This window comes from Scyliorhinus torazame, chromosome 12 (assembly GCF_047496885.1).
Source record: "Scyliorhinus torazame isolate Kashiwa2021f chromosome 12, sScyTor2.1, whole genome shotgun sequence".
In the NCBI taxonomy this organism is placed as follows: Eukaryota; Metazoa; Chordata; class Chondrichthyes; order Carcharhiniformes; family Scyliorhinidae; genus Scyliorhinus; species Scyliorhinus torazame.
This window is the reverse complement of record NC_092718.1, coordinates 210,081,835-210,101,158: the sequence shown is the minus strand read 5'-3', so window position 1 is coordinate 210,101,158 and position 19,324 is coordinate 210,081,835. Positions and strand designations below refer to the sequence as shown.

Sequence of the window (19,324 nt, the reverse complement as noted above, 5' to 3'; positions counted from 1 at the left end):
ACCTAACCTGCACATCATTTGGACACTAAGGGGCAATTTAGCATGGCCAATTCGCCCAACCTGCACATCTTTGGGCTGTGGGAGGAAACCGGAGCACCCGGAGGAAACTAACGCAGCCAGCAAGACAGCAGTGCTAACCACTCTGCCACCGTGTCGGCCCCCCAACTGTGCCACCATGCCGCATGTGAACTACACTGAGAAGCTGTACTCATCTGTTGATATGGCCCTCGGTTCAATGGTCATTCTTTGTACATTTTGACATGGTCAAATCTTTGTTCTGTAGTAAATTCACTGGGATTCACTCATGTCCAGTGACCCTTGGTGACAGATTTTTATTCATTCTCAGGATGTGGGAGTGACTGACATTTATTGGCTATTCATCATTGTCCTTTGAGGAAGTGGAGGTGAACCACCTTCTGGAGTCATAGAGACATTACAACACAGAAGAAGGCCAGTCAGCCCAATTACATCCATACTGGCTCTCTGTAAAGCTATCCAGTCAGTTCCACTCTCTCCCAATCTAGCCCCTGCAAGTTTATCTCCCGCAAGAGCCCATCCATGCTCCTTTTGAGGTTATTGCTCATTTCCACTTCCACCGCCCCAGTGGGCTGCGCAAACAAGACCTTCCACAAACCCTCTCTTTACTCTTGCTCTATCATTTAAATCAACTCATAGAAACAGCTTTGCATTGTCTACATTATGTCACATTCTTCCTCACGAGTCGCGACCCCAGCTGGGTGTAACAAACCAGCTGTGGCTTCGTAAAGATTTGGCAGAACGTCCTTGCGTTTGTGACCAAAGTCGAAAAGATTCCGTACGCTTTGCTAACTACACTCTCAATATGTTGTGCCGCTTTCAAAGACATGAACCCCAGGTCCCTCTGTCCCTGCGCACACTTTAAAACTGTGCCATTGAGTCCAGATTGCATCTCTCGAGGTCTTCCGCCAAGATGCATCATTCATAGAAACATACATAGAAAATAGGAGCAGGGGAGGCCATTCGGCCCTTCGAGCCTGCTCCGCCATCCATGTTGATCATGGCTGATCATCAAGTTCAATACCCTGATCCTGTTTTCCCACCTGTTATGGGCCAGAGTTTAAAAACTCCAAAGTATATTATGGAGTTCACCTGACCTGTAATGTTTTGTTGAATTTGGCTAGGATGAGCGCAAGAGTCTTCACTTGAGCTGCGATTCAATTGTCTTCCTAGACATTTTAATCAAAACAAGCTTTATACTAAGAACTTAGTTAACATTTGCATAAACAAACAGCAAGACATTTTATCAATTACAAACATAACTACAGTAATCTATGTATAACACTTCATGATGTGAAGTCCAAAGATGTGCAGGTTAGGTGGATTGGCCATGATAAATTGCCCTTAGCGTCCAAAATTGCCCTTAGTGTTGGTTGGGGTTACTGGGTTATGGGGATAGGGGGGAGGTGTTGACCTTGGGTAGGGTGCTCTTTCCAGGAGCCGGTGCAGACTCAATGGGGGAATGGCCTCCTTCTGCACTGTAAATTCTATGATAATCGATGATGAATTCCCCCTTTTACTGCTTCAATTGAAAAACAAAATCCCAGAAACTAAAAAAAACCTTTTCAAGGGCGTGGCCCAGCACTCTGCAATCTCACTTGAATACGACTGGCTTTTCCTGAGTTTCTGACCCCATCTCACCAGCAGGTTTAAACCCCTCCGGAAAGCAAACTATTTTGTTCAAGTTAGTAAAGCAGGTAATAATAATAATAAGCTGTCTGGTCACAAGTAGGCTTACATTAACACTGCAATGAAGTTACTGTGAGGTGGCTATAACCAATGGGGGGTTTCCTGAAACAACTCTTTAAAATTACAATAGAGGGTGACAGGAACAAAACACTTCTTTCTCCCTGAGTCCGCAGCAGACAAATCTGAAAGTGAAACTAAGAAAAACTCACAGCCCCAGCTCAGCCCCACCCACAAAAGGACATCACTGAAGCCATGTGATAAGACAAAAACCTTTCTTAAAATAACACTCCCATGACACCTCCCCCAAGAAACAAAAATAAACCATCAACTTCAAAGATGGTTTCATTTTTCACCTTTTCACTTGTCCATTCCTAACACTTGACAATAAACTTCCATTCTAAAACATTAAAACAAGCAAACATTTACAATAATACAGCCTATTTTAGTTCTTCATCGTCCAGCACCAAACCTGCTTCTCCATCACTTTCGTGACAAAGCATCGGCTGTCATGTTTTCCTGTCCTGCCACATGTATAAGTTTAAAATTAAATGGCTGTGATAATAAACACCAACGCAACAGTCTGGCATTTTTATTCTTGAATTTGAAATGGAATGAAATGAAAATGAAATGAAAATCGCTTATTGTCACAAGTAGGCTTCAATGAACTTATTGTGAAAAGCCCCTAGTCACCACATTCTGGCGCCTGTTCGGGGAGGCTGTTACGGGAATTGAACCGTGCTGCTGGCCTGCCTTGGTCTGTTTTCAAAGCCAACGATTTAGCCCTGTGCTTTCTCCAAAAACCTCAACGGATTATGATCAGTATACATAATTGTTTCAGACAAATTGCTGATAACATAGATGTTAAAATGTTGCAAAGCCAGCATCAAGCTCAAAGTCTCTTTTTCAGTTGTTCAATACTTCCTCCGGTGAACATATAATTTCTTTGAAAAATATCCAATAGGCCGCTCTATTCCTTCGTCACTTCTTGCAAGAGCACAGCACCTACTCCACATCACTCTCATCGATAACCACCCTGAATGGTTTTGTGTAATCTGTGATGGCCAACACAGGGGCAGTGGTTAACACAGCCTTCTGAAACCTGCCATGCCTTGCCCCAATTTAGAATTTTAACTTTTGGCCCAGGCCTATCATTCTCCATAGCTATCTTAAAACTAATAGAATTATGGTCACAGGTCCCAAAGTGATCCCTCGCTAACACTTCCGTCACCTGTTCTTCCCTATTTCCCAAGAGGAGGTCAGGTTTTGCCCTCTCCCTGGTCGGGCCATCCACATACTGAATGGGAAATTCCTCCTGAATACACTTGACAAATTTCTCTCCATCCAAGCTCCTAATGCTATGGCTGTCCCGGTCAATGTTGGGAAATTTAATGACTAGCATGGGGCACTGGTAGCAATCCTGACATTACTACCTTTGACGTCCAATTTTTAGTTTAACTCCCTAACCCCCTTGTAGGACCTCATCACGTATTTTACCAATATCGTTGGTGCCTATATGCGCCACTGTGGAATCTATAATATCCGGTTCCTTGGCAAAGGACATGGATTAGTGTGGAATCCAGATATTCTGTTCCTTAGCAAAGGGCATAAGTTTGTACGGAAACCATAATTTCCTGTTTCTCAGTGAATGACGCAAGTCTGTGGAGACAGGACGATGGAGGTAGCCTTCTCAGGAATGCACTTTTCTTCTTAACCAACGTAACCTCCAAGGCTAAAAGGGAGACGATTACGTAAAAGAAAGATTGAAAGACCTTGCTCTTCTATTGGTCAGTTTGCCCTGTCTACTTTTGGCTAGAATTACTGTCCTTTCATTGGCCTAAAATGAAAGTTTAACTGTGATATTATTGGTGTGTGTGACATGCAAATCAAGGATTAGACTGCAACTGTAATTCTATTGGTTAATCAAGCTATCAATGTTTCTGCTTCACTGGACTCAGACAAAGCAATATAGTGTCCCCCACTGGTTTGCTCTCCGTGTGCACATGTGAATGAAATGAATGAATGAATGAAAATGAATGAATGTCAATAAAGATTGAACAAAGAGTACTCCCGTGTATGCCTTGCAGTAATTCCGACACCACGACAGCTGGCTGCTCACCCTCTCCCTCCAGAATGTCCTGCAGCCCCTCCAAGACATCCTTGGCGCTTGCACCAGGGAGGCAACACACCATCCTGGAGTCTCATTTGCGTCCGCAGAAACGCCTGTCTATTCCCCTTACCATTGAGTCCCCCATCACTATAGCTCGACCACTCTGTCCTCCTGTGCAGCAGAGCCAGCCACGGTGCAATGAACGTGACTGCTGCTACCTTCCCCTGGTGAGCCATCTCCCCCAACAGTATCCAAAGCGGTATATCCGTTGGAGGGAGATGACCGCAGGGGACCCCTTCACTGCCTTCCTACTCTTCCTCTGTCTGGTGGTCACCCATTCCCTATCTCCCTCAGTAATTGTTAACTGTGGTGTGACCAACTCACTGAATCTAGGACTTCCTCAGCATGGTGGATGTTCCAGAGTGAATCCATCCGCAGCTCCAGAACTCCCAACATTCAATCCCATGTGTCCGTGAGGTCACAGTTGTGGTTATGTGGGTATTTCCTCTGAGTCTAGTCCATTCAAAATATTTGAGTGGAAAGTCTAGCTGAGCTCTGAAGCAATGCTGCATTGTCGTCTCATGAGTGAGACATTAGGTGGAAGTCCTGTCTGGCATCTCAAGTAGATGCGAAGGATCCTGTGGCACTGTTTCAGAGAAGAGTCAGGGAGCACTCCTGGGTGTCCTGGCTCTCGTTTCTCCCTCAACCAGTATCATTAGAAGATGGCTGGCTGTCAGAGCTTGCAATGTGCGAAGTGACAGGTGTATTTCCCGCATTACAACAATGACTACACTTCAAAAATACTCCATTGCCTTTACAATGCTTTGGGACCTCCTCAGGTTGTGTAAGGCACAGTATTGAACATAAAACATGTTTTCTCCTCTGCCTCATCCCCATGTCTTTTCTGCGTCTTGGTCAAGTGAGCTGCCGGCCAGAACGCCTTGCTGTATTACCATGGTAACCCTCCAAACTGCATCCCACCACATCAGCTCTGTTACTCAGCATCCTGTCCATTTTGTTACTCGTGGTTCTGCAGTGGCTGAATATATTAATTTGTAGTATTCCACATCTCTTTCAATTGTACACTTAGCTGTGATGTGATTTCATTTGCATAGCACGGCAATGCCATATTACACGGAGGAGAGTGTAATATTACAAGGCAGGATTTTGTCTCCATAAAGACTGTCCACCCAACACCGTCATAGATAGATGCACCTGCAACAGGTAGATTGGTGAAGCCAAAGAGAACTATTTTCTTTCCTTGTGGGGGGGGTTATGTCGTCACATGACGTCAGCTCTGAGGGCCATTCACATCCTCCAGGGTAAAGTTAGTTTGATCAATGGTGTCACTACCGAGTGACCTCGTAATGGACCTAGAAGCTTCACAACCAAACTGTGCTTTGTGCTCTTTCCACCCACAGTGTTTGCTGCATCTGGCGTTGACCATGATGCAATACCTATTCACCATCTGACGTTAGGAGGTAGCTGGTAATCAGTAGGAGGTTTCCTTGTCTAACGTTTGACCAGAAGCTGCTTGGAGTCTTGGTTCAATGTTGAAGACTCCCCTGGCCACGTCCTTGCCACTGACTGTCTCTGACTAGACCCCAAAATCTGGATAATCTATTCTACTGATCGGATGAAACGTATCCAAAGGTGAGTGATGAAGGATTCTGGGATGCTGGGTCATGGGTCATGGGTATGACTATGTCATGCAGTTTCTCTCTATTTCTAACATCCACACTCTGGTCACAAAAATAATGGCTTGCTCACTGGGACTCTGGCACATTCCCTGAATGGGAAAATGGTGCTTTCAAACCTCACAGCGTGACACTTTCCAATTGAAATTTCAACTGTTCATGAGACATATGGAAATCTGGTCATAATTATTTATTCATCATTTATTTGCCTGGTGATTGGAATTCTTCAGTGGGTTTTGTGTGAACGTTCCCCTCTGTTGTCCTTTGGGTCACAGCCTGACTGTTAATGCGGCAGACAATAATCTTGGTTTCTCTCTGCAATGTTCACTGGGGTCTACGGGTCCTTTGCAAGACTAAAGTGTATCGCCAGTCCAATTGCCAGGATGAGTGGTCCTGAAAGGAAGGCCAGGCCACGACGAATGATCAGTTGTTTTGTGGACAGGATTTCTCCAACCGTGGTGACTCCAGCGTCCAGAACGGAAGTCTCATCTGTCACCCGGCCATTGTTTATCTTTGGTTCCAATACATCAGCATTGGGAATGGGATTCGCTGCACTGTTTCCTGTGTCCACACCTGTGAAAGAAAGTCACATTGAAAAGTTGTAAGTACATGAGTTTATTCCCAGAGGGTGGGAATAAAAGGGTCCTTTTCAGAGTGGCAGGACCCAGCTGGGACCCAGCTGTTCACAGTATACGTTAGTGATTTGGATGAAGGAATTGCATGCAATATTGTCATGGGAGTGTACCTTTAAGAAATGGGTGTTTATCAAATAGCTGCAGTGATATCATTGTGTGGGTGGAGCTGGGTTGTGTCTCTGGCTTTTACTTTCGTTTTGAGCTGGAAGCTGCTTGTGGCTTTGTGGTTTGCTTTCATTTTAGGCAGTTGAAAGCTGAATTCAGACAAGGAAGGTTCACTTTGACTCTCTCTCTGTATGTTAAAAGGTGACCGGATCACTTGATAATTTAAAAGTGATAACTGTCTTGTGTAAAGAATTTATACTTACTGCTTTGTTAAAGAGGGTGTTTGGCTTATGGATGTTGTTAGGAAAGTTATTAAGGGCTACATATAGAGTAATGAATCTGTGGCAGTTAGTTGTGTTGGTAGTTGATAAAATGTTTACTGTGTGTTTGCAAAATGTTAACTGAATTCATAGATTAAACATTGTTTTGTTTAAAAATACTTATGGTCTCTGTTGCATAACACCTGGAAAGTGGGCCCTTGTGCTCCTCATAACCAAAATCTATTAAAGGTTGTAGGTCAGGTGAACTCCATGACATACTTTGGAGTTGTCTAAACCCTGGCCCATAACAATATCTCAAATTTGCGGACGACACTAAGCTGGGTGGCAGTGTGTGCTGTGAGGAGGATGCAAAGAGGCTGCAGGGTGACTGGGACAGGCTGGCTGGGTGGGCAAATACTTGGCAAATGCAGTATAATGTGGGTAAATGTGAGGTTATCCACTTTGGTGTCAAAAACAGGAAGGCAGATTATTTTCTGAATGGTGGCAGTTTAGGAAAAGGGGAAGTGCAACGAGACCTGGGTGAAATGGTGGAACAGTCGCTGATGGTGGGCATGCAGGTACAGCAGGGGGTGGGGAAAGCTAATGGCAGGCTGGCCTTCATAGCGAGAGGATTTGAGTAGAGGAGTAGGGATGTCTTGCTGCAGTTGTACAGGGCCTTGCTGAGGCCACACCTTGAGTATCATGCGCAGTTTTGGTCTCCTAGTTTGAGGAACGACAATCTTGCTATTGAGGGTGTCCAGCGAAGGTTCACCAGACTAATTCCCGGGATGGCAGGACGGACATATGAAGAAAGACTGGATCGACTGGGCTTGTACCCACTGGAGTTTAGAAGAATGAGAGCGGATCTCATAAAAGCATATGAAACCCTGATGGGACTGGACAGGCTGGATGCGGGAAGAATGTTCCCGATGTTGGGGACGTCCAGAACTAGGGGTCACAGCCTAAGAATAAGGGGTAGGCCATTCAGGACTGAGATGAGGAAGAACTTTGTCTATCAGAGAGCTGTGAACTGGTGGAACTCTCTCCCACAGAAAGCTGCTGGGGCCGGTTCATTGGATATATTCACGAGGGAGATGGACGTGGCCCTTGCGGCTAAAGGGATCGAGGGGTATGGAGAAAGCGGGAGTGGGATACTGAATTTTCATGATCAGCCATGATCATATTGAATGGCGGTGCAGGCTCGAAGGGCCGAATGGCCTCCTCCTGCACCTATTTTCTCTGTTTTATGATGGTATCTTTTAATCTAAATGATTTTAGGAGGGCTGGTTAACAGACCAATGACCTCCTCCATAGGCACCAGCCATGGGCCATACCACATGATCTATAGACAGATCTGACTTGCCCAAAAGTGTGGTGATCAACTTTCCTAGTATTGGATTATTTTAATGCAGAGATTTTTGAATCATTGTCGATAGAGGGTTGGCTGTGTAATCCTCCTGTCAAACATTGTGTGGCCATTTCAAAACTCCACTTGGTGATAGATTAACTTGCACGCACATAGATATTGCCCCTTTTCTTTCACTGTTTTGTTCTCTGTTAACAGTCCAGAACTCCTCGGGCGATTGAAGAACCAACCAGGAGGTCCAACAGATATTTCAACCACTGATAGGCTACCAGATGACAAACATTATCTCTCTCAACCATGTAGTCACACAGCTAGAAAGCTGACCAAAGATTGGTAAAAAGTTGAACAACCAAACCAGTGATTTGACCGTCAATCACCATAGGCCACGTTGTAATACAGCTCTACTGGTCCATGAGAAGTGAGATCGTTGAGTGCTGTAAATCCCAAATCCCAGGAGTTACCAACAGTCAATTCAAGGACAACGGAAATAAAACTGAAATGGTCTCACAACGTTGATAAGAGTGACTTGAAGGGGAACCTCCAGGTGGTGGGGTTCCCAGGTATCTGCTGCTCTTGTCCTTCTAGATGGTAGTGGTCGTGGGTTTGGAAGGTGCTGTTTAAGGAACCTTGGCGAGTTCCTGCAGTGCATCTTGTAGATGATACATATGGTTGCCACTGTTCGGTGGTGGAGGGATTGAATGTTTGTGGAAGGGGTGCCAATTAAGAGGCTGCTTTATCCTGGATGATGTCAAGCTTCTTGAGTGTTGTTGGAGCTGCATTCATCCAGGCAAGTGGAGAGTATTCCATCACGCTCCTGACTTGTGCCTTGTGGATGGTGGACAAGCTTTGAGGCAGTCAGGAGGTGAGTTACTCGCCCTAGGATTCCTAGCCTTTGACCTGCTCTGGTAGCCACAGTATTAATATGGCTAGTCCAGTTCCGTTTCAGATCAATGGTAACCCCCAGGATGTTGATAGTGGGGGATTCAGTGATGGTGATGCCATTGAATGTATTTTGGAAAGGAAAAAATAGACTCGCCGTCGCTGAATGAATCTTAAGAAATAGCTTTGGAGGAAGTCAGTTCAATTGGCTGGTTGACAACCTGTAGGCTGGCTAGGGGACAGTGTTCTGCCTGACAACAGTCAGTAATGGGTTCCTGCATGATGCTCCTGAGGGAGCTGGGCAGAAGGGTTTAGATCTTGAAAGTGAAAGGGACAGTCTCTCTCTGTCACTGCTGAAGTGAAGAACTGCTTTCTTGTTGTAAAAGCAGTGAGTGCTTGGCACATCTTTACCATAAACTTGAAATGATCTCAAATATACAGAGAAAGTAGACAATCTTGCCAGAGAAAACCATCTCAGGTCGAGAAAGAGGAAATAATGAAATGCAGGTTGAACTCCAGAAAGACATTGGGCCGGATTCTCCGGTTCTGAGACTGGGCGCTTGCGCCGGCGTGGGAACGGTGGCGTTTTACGAGCGAAAAAATGGCCACTGATCCTCCATCTGGTGGTGGTGGTGGTGGGGGGAAGGGGGGGAGGGGGGGGTGGGGGGTGGCTGGCAGGCAGGCAGCGTAAAGCCCCCGGCTCTGGCTGCGGATACGGCCGGTGAATGGGTCCATGCCCTCGCATGCGCACAGCGGAGGACTGCAACGGCCGCGCCGTGCAACATGGTGCCGGACGTACCAGTTTGCCAAATAATGATCCCCTTTGGCTCGCCACCCCCAGCCCCCGCCAAAGCATCCCCGGCCCGCGGATCAGCTCCCCCCCCCCACCCCCTGACTGTGGTGGCGCTGGGCTTAGTCCGCAGCCGCATAGACAATGGGGGTAGTTAGTAAGGGAGGAGATTTGGGAAAGGTGGACATAGATCGGCCCCCGACCGGCGCCACGCCGCCGACAATGGCACTGATTCTCCGGTCACCGGAGAATTGGCGGACCAGCGTTGGGGCGGCGTTGCGCGAATCACGCCCAGCCCGGTAATTCTCTGACCCGGCTCGGACCGAGAAACCCGCCCGGGGTATTTGGTAGTCGGTTACATTTTAGTCAGTTTAGTTACATTACTGTTAAATAACAAAAGATTACTTGTGTTAAAATTTACAAACCGAGTGACCGCAGTTTATTGGGCTCGGCCAAAGTCCTCAGGTATTTAAAAATAAGACTCCGATCAACTGGGGCTGGAATTGACTGCGCACTAGCCTAGGGAGGGTCATAGAATTTACAGTGCAGAAGGAGACCATTCGGCCCATCGAGTCTGCACCGGCCCTTGGAAAGAGCACCCTATTTCAGCCCACGCCTCCATCCTATCCTCGTAACCCAAATAACTAAGGGGCAATTTAGCGTGGCCAATCCACCTAATCTGCACATCTTTGGACTGTGGGAGGAAACCGGAGCACCCGGCGGAAACCCACGCACACACGGGGAGGATGTGCAAACTCCACACAGACAGTCACCCGAGGCCGGAATTGAACCCGGGTCCCTGGAGCTGTGAGGCAGCAGTGCTAACCACTGTCCCACCGTGCTGGCCTCCGTATCTATGCACTAATCACAGCCCTTAGATTTTAAAGTTATTGTTGCTTCACCGATCACCAAGAGGAGTTGGACTTTAAACTGGAGTGGGTGGTGGTGGTGGGGGGGGGGGGGGGGGGTGAATCAGGAATTTCTTGCAGCACAATTTAGTTTGCCAGATGAATTATCACTTTGAATCGTGTAATGAAAACGTACCGTAAATGTTTCTCACTCCAGTCGTATTTGATAATTGGAAAGCGTTTTAAAGACTGCACAGCATTCTTTCTTACCTGCTGAGATTTCCTGGGTTTGACCACTAGAGGCGCTGTTTGAGATGTCCACATCTTTGGTCACACCCGCGTTAACCAGAGCCTTTCAACAAAGCACAAAACCATTGTGAAAACCAAAGGATGCTTGATGTGTGGGATTCAGTTTAATGCAAATTGCACACTTAATCCACTCTGGAGAACTGGCATTTCAAGGTAAACATCTTGACCTGGAGCTTCATTGCCAGTAGCTGTGCAAGAACACTCGCCACTGACACTGAATCGCGATCTGGGGATCTGCTGGTGATCGCCGTGGCGGGGAATCCCCCTTTCCCTATCGCAGTTCATATCTGGCGTCACGTCAAGGAGCTGTGTCATCAGTAGTGATGTCAGCAAGCATTGAGAGAGCCCGTCAACCTGATAAAGTCGCACACGCCAAAACAGATGTTAAAAGCCTTTAAAATCATTCATTTTCAGATAGCAAATTAAATGTATCATGATAGAAGCTAAAACAAAGAATAATTGTGGAGACATTTGACATCCCACAAACATAAAGTTAGCTTCTCGGGACTAGTGAGATTGTTTATCAGTAATTCTGGAGTTAGGACGCTGTTACAAACTCGGTTTATGCCTCAGTATGTTTCTCAGAGTTTGAAAACTGAGACTTATAGGAGCATAGAGTACAATAGCAAGGAGGTCATCCTGAACTTAGAATGTGCAAATTCCACACAGACGGTCACCCAGGGCTGGAATTGAACCCGGATCCCTGGTGCTGTGCGGTAGCAGTGCTAACCCCTGTGCCTCCATGCAGCCTGTCTTCAAAATCATGAGGTGGCTGGACAGAGTAGATAGGAAGAAACGAGAGGACACACATTTAAAGTAATTTGCTAAAGAAGCAAATGTGATAAAGAACAAAGAACAAAAAAACAACACAGCACAGGAACAGGCCCTTCGGCCCTCCAAGCCTGTACCGGTCATGATACCAACCTTGGTCTAAACCTTCAGCACTTCCTTAAGGAAGAAAGATATGAGAAAAAACGTCTTCGCACAACGTGTTGTTCGGGTCTGGAATACACGGCCTGGAAATGTGATGGAGGCAGGTCCAATCGAAGCATTCAAGAGGGCAGTAGATGATTATTTGAATATAAACGATGTGCAGGGATGCGGGGAAAAGGCAGGGGTATGGCACTAAGTCATGATGCTCATTTCGAGAGTCACGATGAGCTAAATAGCTTCCTTCTGCAGTGTAACGAATCTGTAACAAAGTTTCTCGCCAATTCGGGATTGCAAGGGAGATTACAGTCTGCGGGAACCCCGAGAGAGTGTAGTCCTAACTGACAACACCTTTTGGATTTCCACTTCATTCTGCACATGCATTTGTAGCCACTTAAAATGGGTAACTCCCAATTCAAAATGGCGAACGGCAAAGGCTGATGGGAAAGTCAACCAACAAGACAAAAACCAGCAGCTGCAGGTTGGCTGTGTATTTACCTCTGGAAAGGCCAGAGAAGGTCAATACCAGCAACCATCAGCATAACAAAACATCAGCCACCTGCATATTAATGAGCAATCCCCGGGAACAATGAGCAACATTTAGACACAAAAAGCAAATCCAGACTCTTTGGCGCCTACACAAAGGGAGGTGAATGACCACCTCAAGACCGCCCATCGATCAGGGAACCGCTCCAGCATTGGAGAAAATCGAACCAAGTGATTGGGACGAAGACCAATCACTTGGGACCAGGTACAGGGTCCGCCGAGAAAGGCGGGAAGCCCCTGGGGACTATAAGAATTGAGCCCCAAGTTCAAGTCGCTTTCTTCCAGCCCTCTTCAGCTCTTCTTCGGCTCGCTTCCAGCTCTTCCAGCTCTCGTCACTCTTCAGCAGCCGATCGAACCTGTGAGTCTTACTTCAACGCTCGCTACGAGATAGGCGCTCCTAGCTATCAATCTGTACCAACTTCGAATCCCGCAGGCTCAGAACCCGAACGAAAGGCCATTTGTTTCCCTGACCTGGTGGGCCAGTTCCAAGTTAAGTATAGGCCTGTTAGTTATAGAAGTAGCTTAGACGTAGAATTTATGCATGAGTAGTGATTACTGTGTATAATAAATGTGCTTTGATTTAAATCTTACTAAGCGGTGTATTGGATTATTGATCATTACTCGGACTTGAACCACGTGGCGGTATCATAAAGATACCTGGTGACTCGAGCAAAGGTGATAAAACAGAGCAATTAAACTAAGGCAAAGTTAGCAACATGCTGACTCCCTAAGCTGCTGTCAGTTTAAGTGGAGTAACAAGGAGAAGAATATACACTGTGCCTTTTGGGTTGGACAGTAACCCCTCCGAAGGGACGTTTTGTGGAGCGGCGATAACATCCCTGTCTCTGAGCCAGAAGCTTCAAGTTCAACGTCCACTCCAGGACTGGATGGCCAAGGGAGGTGTGTTCATAACACACCCAAATAGGTTGAGTGGCAACTTGTCAATCCTTCCATCACATGCCAATGGCAGGCCGGAAGAGCGGGAGTAATTCCTGGTGAGCCACGCGATGGGAGTGCAAATTGTAGCCTCTACCGTCACTATCCCCAGTTCCAGACTACAACATGTACGTTAAAGAGTGAGCTTCCACCAGAGCTTAGACACCATGAGGGGCCATTGGCTCCATTGGTTGGACAGTCGGTGCGGATTAGATTGGTGCCAACAGTTTGATCCCCGTTCCGGCTGGGATGCATTCGGGCACCTGCCCACTTGTCCTACCCCATGATGCAGGCTGTGGGGTGGGCCTACCTTTGGGCAGTGAGCTGAAGAGGACAAGTACAGCGCATGGCACAAGGAGAGAACAGGGTGGGAAGAAAAGAAAAATTGGTGCAACAAAGTATCTTTATTATCTGCTCTTACCTGATTGGATGCGTCTTTCCAGTTGATTCTATAAATCACTGTCAGGAAGAGGGTTAATTGCACAAACACACAAATGAGCATCCCCGACCAGAGTCCTGCAAAATAATAATGGAGCAGTGAGTACGGAGCCAATGATACTGACTTTGCTTTCTGCCTCTATTCCTCTGTGGAATATCTCGGGCGTCATTCTCCGACCCCCCGCCGAAGTCTCCGGTACCGGAGATTGGGCGGGGGCGGGAATCGGGCCGCGCCGGTTGGCGGGACCCCCCGCTCAATTCTCCGGCCCGTATGGGCCGAAGTCCAGCCCAGAAATTGCCTGTCATAGAACATCGAACATAGAACGATACAGCGCAGTACAGGCCCTTCGGCCCACGATGTTGCACCGAAACAAAAGCCATCTAACCTACACTATGCCATTATCATCCATATGTTTATCCAATAAACTTTTAAATGCCCTCAATGTTGGCGAGTTCACTACTGTAGCAGGTAGGGCATTCCACTGCCTCACTACTCTTTGCGTAAAGAACCTACCTCTGACCTCTGTCCTATATCTATTACCCCTCAGTTTAAAGCTATGTCCCCTCGTGCCAGCCATTTCCATCCGCGGGAGAAGGCTCTCACTGTCCACCCTATCTAACCCCCTGATCATTTTGTATGCCTCTATTAAGTCTCCTCTTAACCTTCTTCTCTCCAACGAAAACAACCTCAAGTCCATCAGCCTTTCCTCATAAGATTTTCCCTCCATACCAGGCAACATCCTGGTAAATCTCCTCTGCACCCGCTCCAAAGCCTCCACGTCCTTCCTATAATGCGGTGACCAGAACTGAACGCAATACTCCAAATGCGGCCGTACCAGAGTTCTGTACAGCTGCAACATGACCTCCTGACTCCGGAACTCAATCCCTCTACCAATAAAGGCCAACACTCCATAGGCCTTCTTCACAACCCTGTCAACCTGGGTGGCAACTTTCAGGGATCTATGTACATGGACACCTAGATCCCTCTGCTCATCCACACTTCCAAGAACTTTACCATTAGCCAAATATTCCGCATTCCTGTTATTCCTTCCAAAGTGAATCACCTCACACTTCTCTACATTAAACTCCATTTGCCACCTCTCAGCCCAGCTCTGCAGCTTATCTATATCCCTCTGTAACCTGCTACATCCTTCCACACTATCGACAACACCACCGACTTTAGTATCGTCTGCAAATTTACTCACCCACCCTTCTGCGCCTTCCTCTAGTTCATTGATAAAAATGACAAACAGCAACGGCCCCAGAGCAGATCCTTGTGGTACTCCACTTGTAACTGAACTCCATTCTGAACATTTCCCATCAACCACCACACTCTGTCTTCTTTCAGCTAGCCAATTTCTGATCCACATCTCTAAATCACCCTCAATCCCCAGCCTCCGTATTTTCTGCAATAGCCTACCGTGGGAAACCCTATCAAACGCTTTGCTGAAATCCATATACACCACATCAACTGCTCTACCTTTGTCTACCTGTTCAGTCACCTTCTCAAAGAACTCGATAAGGTTTGTGAGGCATGACCTACCCTTCACAAAGCCATGCTGACTATCCCTGAACATATTATGCCTGTCCCGCCGGCGTAAATCAAAGCTGGTATTTACCGGCAGGACCAGGCGGCGTGGGCGGGCTCCAGGGTCCTGGGGGGGGGGGGGGGGGCGCGGGGTGATCTGACACCGGGGGGTGCCCCCACGGTGGCCTGGCCCGCGATCGGGGCCCACCGATCCGCGGGCGGGCCTGTGCCGTGGGGGGCACTCTTTCCCTTCCGCCTCCGCCACGGCCTCCACCATGGCAGAGGCGGAAGAGACTCTCCCCACTGCGCATGCGCGGGAAACTGTCGGCGGCCGCTGACGCTCCCGCGCATGCGCCGCATTTCCGCGCCAGCTGGCGGGGCACCAAACGCCATTTCCGCCAGCTGGCGGGGCAACAAACGCCATTTCCGCCAGCTGGCGGGGCGGAAATCCCTCCGGCGCCGGCCTAGCCCCTCAATGTTGGGGCTCGCCCCCAAAGAGCATTCCGCACCTTTGGGCCGGTGCGATGCCCGTTTGATTGGCGCCAGTCGGCGGACATCGCGCCGTTGGGGGAGAATTTCGCCCCTCATCTTTATCAGATGGTTCGTGTCAGCCTGCACAGAGATACTTATCCACGTTTGGCCTCAACCACCCCTGGAATCGGGGCGCGAAGAATTCAGCCGGGACTCCCACTCTTGAATAGTATCCAGCGGCCCATGTTTAAAACGTGTCTGCCTGGTATTCAGACGAGACCCTTGACTCGTCTAGGACATACACTCCTCCTGCCAATATTCCAGTGTCTATGGTTACAGGTGAAAAATGGCTGTGGGAGGAAGGTTAACCTGTCCAGTGGTACAGAGAGAGTATTGGTTGACATTGGCCCCAACATTACACATGTACTGGTTAGACTCAAGTCTAACCCCAGAGGTAGAGTTTACACCCAATCACATTCTCCTTGAGGTGATCTTGAAATTAAATGGTATATTCAGTACGCTAAAGAGAGTGATGAAGGGGGATAATGTTTTGTAAAGAACAGAAAGGAGAAACTATTTAAGTTCCTACCAAAAACACCAAGTTTGGCAGCAAACATCAGTGAGATTCCAATGGGAAACCCAATGAGGTAATATCCGACCAGGTTACCGATAGCCCCCAGTTTCTGCTTGCCAGCTCCTCTTAGCACTCCACCACATACACCCTGTAGAGTAGGCAAACAGAACATATTACAGAGATTACTCAACAACTTGCTGTGGCTTCAACAGGAAGGAAACAAAACCTAGTGTCTTAACAAGTCCTCGAATAATTCAGAACCCATGGATTACAGTTTGAACACAGCCACCGATGTTATGTTGGGAATAGCTCCTGTGGGCAACTCACGTTCCTCATGTTATAAAGTAAAAGCTAATTTCTGAATTAATAGCATTAAATCACACAGTTTAATTAGATCTTCCCACAAGGCTGTGGATGCTGGAGGTGGTGGAGTTTTCAAGACTGAAAAGATTTTAATTGTGTAAGGGTATCAAGGGTTATGGATTCGAGGCAAGAAAATGGAGTTCAGGTACAGATCAGCCATGATATGGTTAACTGATGGAGCAGAATCAAGGGGCTGAATGGCCTACTCCTGTTCCTGTGATCCAAACCTCCTATGTGGCTGTTGACTCTGTGGCTGCCGTCTCCATTGCAATGGGATAACAGAAATGCAATGTCGCCTTTTCTCCATGGGACTGTGATCCACTGTTGTGGGCTGTTTTGTCCAGCTGTTTGGTCTTTGTGGTAGGTTATATTAGGGGTATCGCGGTACCTAGGTGGGATGTACCTTATACTGTAGTGTGAGTGGTGAAATCTGCCTGCTGGTTCCGCCCAGCAGGTGGAGCATAACAGTCTGTGTTTCACCCACAGCAGTCATTCTGTCCCGGAGCTGCTGGGGTAACTACTTGTTCATTAAAGCCTTCAATTGGACGACAATCTCGCTTCTGTAGTGTTTTATCAGTCTTTTAAAAAGCAGTTAGACATTTACATGGGCAGATAGAGGGATATGGGCCAAATGTGGGCAAGTGGGACTGGCTTAGTGACAGAAACTGGGCGGCATGGACAAGCTGGGCTGAATGGCCTGTTTCCAGGGCCAGGATTCTCTGACCCCCCTGCCGGGTCGGAGAATCGCCGGGGGCTGGCGTGGATCCCACGCCTGCCGTGTCCCGAAGTCTCCACCACCAGAGATTCGGCGGGGGTGGGAATCGAGCCGCGTCGTTCGGCGGTGGTGGGAATCGCACTGCGCCGGTCGGCGGGCCCACCCCCCGCCGATTCTTCGGCCCGCAATGGGCCGAAGTCCCGCTGCTGGAATGCCTGTCCCGCCAGCGTGGATTAAACCACCTTTTGAACGGCAGGACAAGGCGTCGCAGGCAGGCTCCGGGGTCCGGGGGGGGGGGGGGGGGGCGAGGAGCGATCTAGCCCCAGGGGGTGCACCCACCGTGGCCTGGCCCGCGATCGGGGCTCACTGATCCGCGGGCGGGCCTGTGCCGTGGGGGCACTCTTTTTCTTCCACCTTCGCCATGGTCTTCACTATGGCAGAGGCGGAAGAAACCCCCTGCCCTGCGCATGCACGGGGATGACGTCAGCAGCCGCTGGCGCTCCCACGCATGCGCCGACCCGCGTCGCCCGGTGAAGACCTTTCGGCGCCGGCTGGCGTGGCGCCAAAGGCCTTTCCCGCCAGCGGAAACCACTCCAGCCCGGGCCTAGCCCCTCAAGGTGAGGGCTTGCCCCCTAAAGGTGTGGAGACTTCTGCACCTTTGGGGCGGCCCGACGCCAGAGTGGTTCCTACCACTCCATTACGCCGGAACCCCCCGCCCCGCCGGGTAAGGGAGAATCCCGCCCCATGTTGTAAACATCTATGATTCTATCTTTCACTATTTGCAATCAATCAAAAGGTTATTGTAACTTTTACAGTGCACGGTTCACATAGACTTTACAGCACAAAAATGCCATGTGGACCACACAAGTTTCCTCACTCTACTTTTTTTATACATTCATGGAATGTGGATATTGCTGGCAAGGCGAATATTTAGGCACCTGATTTATTGCCCTTGCAAAGATTATGGTGAGTTGCCGTCTTAGAACATAGAACATTACAGCGCAGTACAGGCCCTTCGGCCCTCGATGTTGCGCCGACCTGTGAAACCACTCTAAAGCCCATCTACGCTATTCTCTTATCGTCCATATGTCTATCCAATGACCATTTGAATGTCCTTAGTGTTGGCGAGTCCACTACTGTTGCAGGCAGGGCATTCCACGCCCTTACTACTCTCTGAGTAAAGAACCTACCTCTGACATCTGTCTTATATCTACCTCCCCTCAATTTAAAGGTATGTCCCCTTGTGCTAGACATCACCATCCGAGGAAAAAGGCTCTCACTGTCCACCCTATCCAATCCTCTGATCATCTTGTAAGCCTCAATTAAGTCACCTCTTAACCTTCTTCTCTCTAACGAAAACAGCCTCAAGTCCCTCAGCCTTTCCTCATAAGATCTTCCCTCCATACCAGGCAACATTCTGGTAAATCTCCTCTGCTCCCTTTCCAATGCTTCCACATCCTTCCTATAATGCGGCGACCAGAATTGCACGCAATACGCCAAATGCGGCCGCACCAGAGTTTTGTATAGCTGCAACATGACCTCATGACTCCGAAACTCAATCGCTCTACCAATAAAAGTTAACACACCGTACGCCTTCTGAACAACCCTCTCAACCTGGGTGGCAGCTTTCAGGGATCTATGTACATGGACACCGAGATCTCTCTGCTCATCCACACTGCCAAGAATCTTACCATTAGCCCAGTACTCAGTCTTCCTGTTATTCCTCCCAAAATGAATCACCTCACACTTTTCTGCATTAAACTCCATTTGCCACCTCTCAGCCCAGCGCTGCAGCTTATCTATGTCCCTCTGTAACTTGTAACATCCTTCCGCACTGTCCACAACTCCACCGACTTCAGTGTCATCTGAAAATTTACTCACCCATCCTTCTACGCCCTCCTCCAGGTCATTTATAAAAATGACAAACAGCAGTGGCGCCAAAACAGATCCTTGTGGTACACCACTAGTAACTGGACTCCAGTCTGAACATTTCCCATCAACCACCACCCTTTGTCTTCTTCCAGCGAGCCAATTTCTGATCCAAACTGCTAAATTACCCTGAATCCCATGCCTCCATATTTTCTGCAGTAGCCTACCATGGG

At 48.1% G+C, this 19,324-nt stretch overlaps 1 protein-coding gene across 1 annotated transcript in view; it reads right to left on the bottom strand.

Moving 5' to 3' along the window:
- Positions 1-5,704: 5,704 nt before the first annotated feature.
- The window catches only part of LOC140386938 (multidrug and toxin extrusion protein 1-like), a 42,418-nt gene continuing 28,798 nt past the window's right edge, over positions 5,705-19,324 (bottom strand). Inside the window, exons 14-17 of the mRNA XM_072469845.1 lie at positions 16,160-16,292; positions 13,555-13,649; positions 10,683-10,764; positions 5,705-6,102 (exon numbers count right to left, since the gene is read on the bottom strand). Coding sequence (XP_072325946.1) covers positions 5,864-6,102; positions 10,683-10,764; positions 13,555-13,649; positions 16,160-16,292 — 549 coding nt within the window. The 3' untranslated portion in view covers positions 5,705-5,863. The remainder of the gene's footprint in view (positions 6,103-10,682; positions 10,765-13,554; positions 13,650-16,159; positions 16,293-19,324) is intronic.